Source organism: Siphateles boraxobius, unplaced genomic scaffold (genome assembly GCF_051911475.1).
Source record: "Siphateles boraxobius isolate OS27281-9 unplaced genomic scaffold, OSU_SipBor_1 68, whole genome shotgun sequence".
In the NCBI taxonomy this organism is placed as follows: Eukaryota; Metazoa; Chordata; class Actinopteri; order Cypriniformes; family Leuciscidae; genus Siphateles; species Siphateles boraxobius.
The window spans coordinates 9,075,965-9,086,349 of NW_027509195.1; the positions used below are offsets into that span (position 1 = coordinate 9,075,965).

General features: G+C 35.6%; 1 protein-coding gene across 1 annotated transcript; it reads left to right on the top strand.

The window, feature by feature from the left end:
* Window positions 1-332: 332 nt before the first annotated feature.
* On the top strand, window positions 333-10,029 carry arhgef3l (Rho guanine nucleotide exchange factor (GEF) 3, like). The gene is made up of 14 exons (XM_077214479.1): window positions 333-596; window positions 715-786; window positions 985-1,042; window positions 1,159-1,221; window positions 2,681-2,725; window positions 2,979-3,086; window positions 3,942-4,106; window positions 4,583-4,645; window positions 4,719-4,815; window positions 4,894-4,970; window positions 5,127-5,384; window positions 6,915-7,085; window positions 7,198-7,390; window positions 9,127-10,029. The coding sequence occupies exons 2-14, from the start codon at window positions 731-733 to the stop codon at window positions 9,372-9,374; spliced, it is 1,602 nt and encodes a 533-aa protein (XP_077070594.1). The 5' UTR covers window positions 333-596; window positions 715-730; the 3' UTR covers window positions 9,375-10,029.
* The last annotated feature ends 356 nt before the right edge of the window (window positions 10,030-10,385 follow it).

The window sequence follows — 10,385 nt, forward strand, 5'->3', positions numbered from 1 at the left end:
GAGTGACCACTAAATTAAGGCCACATTTGCAAACCTGTTATTAATTCTATCTTTAATATTTTGATGTTTAAGTTCTGAAATCGGATTCATTAAGGTTTTACATTTTCAGATGGCCTAAATTTTGGTAACAGGGCTGCAAAAATGTTCAAACCTGATTTAAATGAACAGGAATTTAAACTGCTCATATAGAATATAGTTTGACCATTAAATATTTTCTAAAGGTTTTCAAAGAACATTTTAAAACAACCTCACTTTCTTCCTGACATGCTTCACGACAAGCCAAATTTGGCACGTGAGCATCTTTGTCTCATTTCTCTGTCATAAACTGTGCCAGTCATGATCTAATCAACCGAGCAGCAGCCGCCACTCTATCATTTTCAGAAATGGGTCAGAAAATTTGGTTTAACTTCCGTCCTCTTCAGTGATGGAGTTAAGTACGGCTGGCGTAATTACACAGAGACTCGAGGATCTGTCAGAGACGTTGAAGAGAGGTGGTTTGGCTTCGTTCTGCCTGACAACAGGAAGTACACATTTTTTTCTTACACAGGATGTGGTTTCAGACATGCAAGAGTAAGAGGAAGAGGGGAGGGCTGGGAGTGAGTGCACATTAAGTTTTTTGTCTTTTCTTTGAAAAGTTGGAACAGGTGCTTCTAAGATTTATGGTCTGATTTTTAATGTAATACTTTTTAATTCACCGGCGTTTCTATTTATAAGCACATCTGAAGATGCTATGAGAGAGGAAAAGATGGAACCTGAAGAGACGGAGGTTGATTCATCACCTTCCTGGTATGACTTTTTTTTCACAGATCATCAATAGTTGCTTAAATTAAACATTTAAGACATTTTGGTGTCGAAATATCACTCTAATCAGATGTTGCACCCTATACATTCACTATAGTCTAATATCCGAATACTAATGACTTAATGGATAATATATTCATGTCATTTCAGTGTCATTATACCACTTATTTGGTCATTTTTCAGGTCTCCTATATCTAGAGAGAGACTCGTCACATGTGCCAACTTGTCAGATTTCGCAGGGGTAAGATTTGTTTCTGTCATAAATCGTATACAACAAATTTTGATGGACGGACCTTGTACTGTAGGTCTTGCTCCTTTGAGGGAGACCAATGTGTTATCTGTTGGTTTTCTGAGCAGAAGAAAAGAAAACAAGACCCAAGTAGTGATGCTGAGAATTCAGCCCGAATCTTGGAGGACTGTGTAAGTTGTTGTCTATGATATAAGATACAACGTGTCTGTTGTAAAACGTTTTAAAATTGTCTTATGGAATACTGGATGTTTGAATGAGATCATTTGAGAATCTGTTACAAAACAGCCGTGATATTTCCTCTTAGTCTGTCTTGAGGTGATCTAAAGATGATCTACTCTACTCAGAGGTTGAAGCTCCTCCCTATAAGCTTGAACTTAATCATTGATTATTTATGAGGAATCTAATGTGGTGAAAATGGTCTGCCTGTTTGTAATCTACAACGGAAACTTGTTAAGACAGACCAGGTGACTCTATAACAATCCACTTTTTACTGGTCTATTACACAAGACATCTAGAGAAGATAGCACCCATTATTCATAGACATTTTTCATAGAATTGAAGGAAGGTTACAGTAAAAGAATGAAGCAACTTGTTCTCAGCTGCGAGTAAAAAGCTGACAGGAAGAAAAAAAGCTTTACAACTCAGTTTCCTGTCTCAATCCGCTACATGCACATACTCTTAGTGATAGTGGTTCACTCTCACTTGATGTTGGCATTTGCATTTCTTCAACTACAGGCACTTTTAAAAAATCAACTCTCCCAAAACACACTTAATGATAAAAAATAAAAAAATAAAAAAAATTTCGGCTGTGGGAGCTGCGCAGGTGGAATATAACACCGCTTGAAATCTGTTTCGACCAATTAGCATCTAGGACCTGAAATATGTGTTTTCTATATTGAGTCTGATCATATTCTGTGGTGGATATGACGTAGTGGAAATGGCCCAGTTTTTGTCTGGCTGAGGCTAATTGTGTAGCTAAAATTTAAATACACTCAAAATTTCACACGTTTGGAATAATTTGGCAAAATGTCAGCTTTATTGGAAATGACGCACAATAAAAATATTTCTTATCTTCCCACTTGAGTTCATGTTTCATTTCAAACTATTCACTAATGTTGTCATCTCCTTGGCAACAAAATAAACACATTTTTAATAAAACTTTGATAAACAATTAAATGTTGCTGTGGAAATTACATCATAATTTGTCTAAAGCTATTACGATATTGATATAAAGAAAATAAATATGATTTTTCTTTTAGGTTATTATATTTTTTTAAATGCATTTGGCGATTTATTTTTTACTTAACAACTGAAGTCTGGGTATGAGGCAAGGGTTAAACGGTGTAATCAAGCAAGCTAATTATAAAGGCTGTTAAAAAAGTTTCCAAAACCATTATAAAATCAACTTCATATAGCAAAAGAAAAAAAAAAGTTTTAATAAAAAAATGCCTGGGGCTGAAGAAACACCCACTCTTTCTGAAAGCGAATTTCTGTCTCATTGTTCTCTTACTGATACTGATATTCGGAATAAACTCTTTATATACCGTATATATGTTTAGTGCTTTCATCTGATTGGTTGTGGTTATATGCTCGTGCCGACATCTTTGCTATGCTTCACGTCTCTTTCAGGAAGACGATGACTTTCCCATCAGTGACCACATGCAAGATTCTGAGGTACAGAAATTAATATGCATCTTTGTCTCTAGTACCTTTCTGCTGAATACAGTAATGATCCATCAACCTTTACAGTAGTCAAACATCACGGTCAAAGTCTGAGAAATCTCAAATTTCATTGTTGATCTGTGCTGGTTAAATTTCCCAGTTTCAGTGAATATATCTTGGTGATGCATGCTAGGCATTTCATGGTCCACGTAAACATGCACATTTTAACCTTGACCCTCATTCTCTGCTGCTGGCCTCATATTAGGGTCCATGTAACAAAAGAGTCAAACCAGTAGACAAAAGTGCTTCAGTCACTGGTATCATAACACCGGTGAAGACCCCTGCACTGAAACGCTTGGGCCAGTCCATACAGGTGAGTTATACACACACACCGAAACCAGTCAGCTTTTTCTCATCCGTCTTATTTAGCCAAAATCTTTAAACCTTTCTTAGCTTAACTATCACCAACAATAACAATGACAACTACATTTTTGTGGGTTTTGCTAGGTTTTTTTCAGGGCCTTGCCAGGTGTTTGTATACATATATATTTAAATTGTGTACATATATACGTATATATATATACGTATATATATACGTATATATATATATATATATATATATATATATATATATATATATATATATATATATACAGTACTGTGCAATAAGAAACATTCCTGCAAAGCCATTTGAAAAACTGTGTGTTAGTGTACCTGGACAAAAGCTATTTTTAACGCCAACTAATTTGATCACACCAAATATTGATTTGATTTAGTTAGTTAGTTAGTTAGTTGATTTAGTTAATAGAAGTTAATTGATAAATAGAATCTATTTATGACATTATTTTTGAAAGTATTTTGACTTGACAGCAGTTTTACACAAGAGCCTACATTTTTTCACAGTACACAGTACCATAGCTTTACAAGAAGGTTTCTTCAGTCGTCTTGGAGACATTTTCGCAGTTCTTCTGGATTTAGTCTGTCTCAGTAATTTCTGTTCCTTCATGTAATCCCAGATGGACTCGATAATGATGAGATCATATATCTCTGTGTGGATCATTCCGACTGATGTCAGACTCCTTGTGTATACACAAATCTCACTGGATTATTACAATTAATGGCTAAATTAATGTTTGGAAATGTAAACTGATATTTCCTACTGACACACCACAGCAAAAGATATAAATAAATGGTAAATATATAAATATTTGTGGGATTTTTTGTTCAGCGTTCAATCAGTTTCCGGACAGAGGCCCGGCCGTTGCCCCCGATGCCAATAAGAACACGTCAGAAGGCCTCTTCTTTTCCGCGGCGGCGGAGCAGCCAGCTGTGGAGCGATACAGTGGACACTACGAGCCATGAGCTCAGTACCAAAGAGATCAAACGACAAGAGGTGTGATAAAGCAGCTTGAGTTAATGCCGCAACACAACCAAATGCGTCATAATCTAAATGTAGTTTTGCATGATGTTATTCAAGTCTTAATTCAATCAACTTTTACTTAAAGTTACATTCTCGTGATTGGGCTTTAATTAAAAGATTCAAACTGGTATTCATGTACCTTAATACCTTTTTAAAGAGCTTTCAGCTGCCCAACTACCGCACCACTTTAGTTGTGAAACAGGAAGTGAGCTGGTATATGAGGCCATGTTCTCTATTTCAGTGTCAGAATTTCCTCTGAAAGACACTAGCTCTACCACACAGTAGCAGTTAGCACAGACAAAACTGACTGGTAACTTGTGACAGCAGCACACCTATAAGTGTGTGTGTGTGTGTTTGCGGTATCTTCTACAAGGCCTCATGAGAACTACCTGTACTCTTTATAGCCTTCATTTATGTATGATTTACCTTTTTATTTTCTTCACCTGCAGGTAATCTATGAGTTAACCCAGGGAGAGAAACAGCTCATTGAGGATCTAAGTCTAGTGAAAAAGGTTTGTCCAGAATTCAACAGGTTTGTTTCTTCTGTCTTTATTGGATAGATTTTAATTTCAACTGTCCTCGCAGGTGTACTATGAACCAATGCTGAAGTTAGACATCTTGACAGAAAGTGAGCTGGGACAGATATTTGGAACCCTTGATTCTTTAATACCCCTTCATGAAGGTAAATGTCAGTGAACTCTTTGTAGGCGTTTCTTGGAAGTGTAATGATGTATTTACTACTATTTGCCTGTGCGTTCAGATCTTTTAGCTCGTCTTGAAGGTCTTCGTGGAGCAGAGAAGACTGTGCAAGAGGTCGGCCCAACCATGATGGATTGGGTCAGTCTTACATTAGATAGCCTAGATAATAACAAACCATTTTTTATAGTCCATATTTCATTCTTAAATAATTTTTTCATTCTTGAAGCTTCAATTTCACCCAGGTTCACACACATAACTCAAAGAACACATATGCTCTTTGCTCTCCTTTCATAGTTTCCCTGTCTGGAGGCTTACATCACATACTGCTGCAACCAGGTTGGGGCAAAAGCTCTGCTCGATCAAAAGAAGCAAGACCGGCGGGTCGAGCATTTCTTGCGGCTGTGTCAGGAGTCATCCTTCAGCAGAAAGCTGGACCTGTGGAACTTTTTGGACTTGCCCCGCAGCAGACTGGTGAAATATCCTCTGCTGTTAAAGGAGATTCAGAAGACCACCCCACCTGAACATCCGGACGAGGAAGCGTTGCCACAGGCTGTCAGTTTAGATGCTTCCACATACAAACTAACATTGGATATGCATACACGTCACTAGTTTTGTTTCTGAATGAATCAGTGTTTTGAACAAATCGGTTGAGTGATTGATTAAATGATTCACGCTTAAAGCCAGTGGCTTGATTCTGAATAGCATACCAGCATATTCTTACTATTTGCACCATCTAAATATATGGGAGAAAAGAAATGCTAGTATGCTTCTTGAATTCAGCCAGTTGCTCGTTTGGTTCATCGAGTTGTTATTTTAAACTAAAACTGAAACTATGTTAGGGAATAAAATGGGATAAAAGTTGGAATAAAAATACATTTAAGATAAATAGAAATATATATATATATATATATATATATATATATATATATATATATATATATATATATATATATATATATATATATATATATATATATATATATATATATATATTTAAAACTAATACTAATAAAAATGACAAGAGCATTTGAAAAATGTAAAAATAAAGATTAATTCACAATTTTAATAAAGACTATAATAGTATATAAATAATAGTTAAAAAACACTAGTTTAGTTTCTAAATTAATTAGTGTTTTTAGTGGTGCAGTAATTGATTTCTGAGAAACACTACTGATATTTGAAATCGACACCCAAACAAACACACCCCTCCCTACATTGCTCCGCCCCCAAAATACGGGCAGCCAATGACAGCTGGCGCATCACACAGCTCAAGCGATTATGGATGAATCAGATGTGATCCAATGACAACAGAAGCATACAACAGCATATCTTTGTTCTGCGAAACAGCAAAAACCAAACTTTCTTACATATTGATTAGAAATAAAGCAACCTCGTGTCCATTTCCAGAACTTCCCGCAGTCTAAAGTCTCTCTCTCCAGTGCTGGAAAGCTTTTCCAATATTAAGGCAGATCCTGGCTCTTGCCTAATTCTTCTTCTAATTATATTCTTCAGACCTTTTCCGCTTTGGTAAAATTTCAGGCATCTCTCTTTCTAGTCTTTCTACAAAAGAAACATTCACTCTCTCTTCTGCCTGATGCTGTGTATTGGCCCTCTATTGCGGATTCTACATTGGTCTATTGCTCTACTCTACTCTATTGCTCTAAATCTACAAGAGTGCTTTTGTGCTCCGTAGATGATCCACTTAGTTCTTTGTCCTATTTACACAGCCAGGACTATGTACAAACACAATACTTTTTCTGTGCCAAATCATGTGTGTGAGGCGGACCTTGCAAATGAGCGGGAATAACGCAAAGAAAGAGAGAGAGAACAGACAAATATTCACAAAATTGTTTCTTTAGGTGATTTCAATTTTCAACAGTGTTTCTCCGAAATAGCTTACTGCACCTTTAAATGAATCGGTTGAGCGTTTCAAGTATTCACTCATAAATACAGTGATTTTTTTAACAATGCAACCAGATGAAAAATTCACTGAAAAATATATAACCATTAATGCACTTATATGCAATTTATAAATTAAATGATCTAATTATTAATGCATTCTTTGATTTCTTGTTACCTCAGATGGAACTTATCCAAAGGATTATAACAGAAGTCAATCTTAAAACTGGGGAGGCTGAGTGTCAGTTTTACAGACGGGGTCTGAGCTACTCAGAAGACTGCCAGAGAGTTGCAGAAATACAGGCCTCTCGTTTTTTGTACTGTCACGGTGAACTGAAGAGTACTAAAGGACAGGTACCTCATCCATTGTAATCTGTATGAAAAAATATCTTTTGAATTAACAAAGCAAGTCTAATAACTAAGCACAACCCACACTTATATGCTAATCCTCCTTTCTCCTTTGTAGAAGCTGCATGTGTTCCTCTTTGAGCTAGTTTTGGTTTTGACTCGAGCAGTGCCACAGGACAGGGAAGGACCGCTCATGTTCCAGGTGTATCGTCAGCCCCTCCCAGCTGCTCACCTCCATCTGGAGGACCTTCCCGATGGAGAGCCAAGCAGTTCTGGATCATTTCGTGGGGCCTTTACAGGCAATGATAAAGGTAACAGCATTGCATCTTACACTTGTAATAAAATAAAAATAAAATAAATAAAAAAACTTTTCGGTTTGGAAGCACATATAGGATGGCAATATGGTTGATATTGAAAATATTTGAATAAACTAATGTTGCTTGCAATCAAAAATATGTTTCAAATGAGTAAACATTATTTTAAAACAGTTATATAGATCCCTATCAGTTATTTAGTTTGACATCAGCAAAAAATGTCTAATTCATTTCTTTTCGGGCAACATACCTAAATTATTACATTTTTCTATATTAATTGATATATTATTTAATTATTTATAGTATTACATTATTGTTTTTTTATTTTTAAAAAGAAACTTTTTGATATTATTATATTTTTTTTAAATTATTTTTAACTTTTACTCCATCAGAATGATATGAAACTTGGTGACCTTTGTCCCACTTGCTATATAAACAAAAAATTGGGGACATGATTCGAAAAAGCTAAATGGTCTTAAAAAAAGAGCCTCTGTTCGCTGTCAAAAGTGACCGCTATAGGAAAGGAATGGGAAATATGAAAAATATTAAAACAGAGCATTTTCTTGTTGTCACAATCTACAAATCTGCTACAGTCCAAAAAACAAACCAGCAACGAAGGGGTTAAACTCTAAAACATCAAGAAACAGTGTAAAATTACACACACATTTACTGGTGTGTGTGTGTGGGGGGGGGGTGGCAATGAAGTTTAACCCCTTCATTGCTGTTTTTTTTTTTGCACTGTAGACTGTGACAGTTTGTGAAATAATATCAATCATTCAGCCACAATGCAGGAAAAAGCACACAGAAATTAAGGAGTTAAGCTCTAAACCATCGAGAGTGTAAAATAGACACACAACACACACACATACAGTTTACACACAGAAATGAACGGGTGAGACTGTAACAAAGCAAATTTGGAGAATTTGTGAAATAAAATCAATAATTCATCCAAAATGCAGAACACACATACAATAATGAAGGGGTTGCATTGTAACATATCCAAAAGGCAAAATTGTAACATCCAGACTGCACAATGTTCAGGTTTGACTGTAATCATTATGCAAAAACACTTTAAATCAACATAAAAATAACACTAAACTTTGACCGAAAGTAGCCTTTGATAATGTCTACATATATATCCAAATGCAAAACCTAATAACAGTAAGTAAATATGTCTAAAATGTTCTTATAATCAAATACAAAGCCCTTTATTTATACTGTATATAGGCATTTAGTGGTCACAACATTATATTTACATGTACAGTATATATTATTTATAATTGTTCCCACCAGTGGACACTAACCTGCCTCTATTCATTGGATGTTAAATATATTTGCTCTATTTTTAACTTAAATAGTGCACTAATGCTTAAAAATGTTTATTTTCTAGAAATAATAATGGAAATCAATACATCATTTATTGAATAAATGGGTCTCAATATAGAGATCTATACTGTTTAAGACTATGAAATGCCCTCAAAATACAAAATATTCACAAAAAATATTATGGAAGAAAAATATAGTTTGAGAAATCATGGTACCACAAACCCGACAAGTGTGAGGCCCAAATGAACAGTACCAGAGGATTTACCATTGCTTTTATAATGCATGGATTGAAAGTTTGAATTGTTTATTTGTCTCTTTTATAAATCCTTTTTATTTGAGAATGGAGACTTTCGAATTGCTTTTTCATCTCGTTCTAATTCCACATTTTCTGCTTCTACCATCCCCAGTGAAGAACTGTTTCCGTGTGAGCACCACAGGCCGCTCCAAGTCTCAATCCCACAGCCTGCAGGCTAATGACTCCTTCAATAAGCAGCAATGGATTTCTTGTCTACGCCAAGCAATGGTCCAGTCACGGGACAAACAGGCTCAAAGCAGCCACTGCAAACCCTCCGAGCGTTTAAGCCCTGACCCGACGCTCTATAACAACATCGCTGAACTGAACCTTAACTCTGATGTGGAGATGCCGGACACATAGACCAGGGCTACCGGGGTGCTCCCCGGGTCACAAACACAGGATTTCACTTGTAATGTGATTGTGACAGTGACAGCCGACTTTCTCAGGACAAATGCAGCAATGCAGTTGCTGTTTCACACCCTGTCTAGAAACTGTGAGAATAACGTTATGTAGCCATATTTGTATACTTCATATGTGAATGTTTGTTGGTGTCATGTCATTATATACATTATATACATGACATTAGAGGGAATATTTTGTATTACATTTCTGCTTCTTGCTTAACCTGTTTATTTTTTTACATTGAGAATTATGTTTGATATTTTTTGAATATATGTGAACCATCTCTCAGTTCCTCATTCCTTTAAATTGTGTTTGAATGGCATATCAATCCTCTCCATCTGATCTGGTTAATAAACAACAACATTAGTGCAATCTGAACGGTAACTAATCTTCTGTGCGGCCAGGCTTTTTGTCACTGTACTTTGGCAGCATTAGGGCAAATAGTACTGCAAGTCATTTATTGATATAACCTGAATGTAGCCTAAATGCTTATTTTGCCATTTCTCTTATTTAAAGGTACTCTGAGACATTATAAAAAGGTATTTGCTCCCATTTCCTTTTCAGTGCATAATGGATACCCATTTGTTTTCAATAAACTGACAACTTCCATAAATGTGGACCTATTTAGTTTTTAACAAAACAGTTAAGATTATTATCTGAATGCATTGTTACAGCAAGGACTAGTGTTAGTTATCAAACGTTTTACTCCAAAAGTATATTTCTCATGGTAGTTTTATATTTTACAGTCGCTTACAATATAGGCACATACCGTAAAGTCTTTTTCTACATGTCAATTTTATTTCCCGATAATGGGGCATGCTGTTATACTATATGGGATAAGTTTGAATCTTGAATCATTTAAATCTGCTATAAATCTATTATTGTAGGCTTCTCAATTATATTAATCAGGAGGGTGACCCCTAGGTGATCTCTGATGGTAATACAGTTGGCCTGCCAATTATTGTTTGA

Excerpts from the sequence above, each read along its gene's own strand:
- arhgef3l (XM_077214479.1), top strand. The coding sequence starts at position 731 with ATGAGAGAGGAAAAGATGGAACCTGAAGAGACGGAGGTTGATTCATCA. Across the intron at positions 1,222-2,680 it reads CCCGAATCTTGGAGGACTGT|GAAGACGATGACTTTCCCAT; the intron begins GTAAGTTGTTGT and ends CGTCTCTTTCAG. Across the intron at positions 5,385-6,914 it reads AGGAAGCGTTGCCACAGGCT|ATGGAACTTATCCAAAGGAT; the intron begins GTCAGTTTAGAT and ends TTGTTACCTCAG.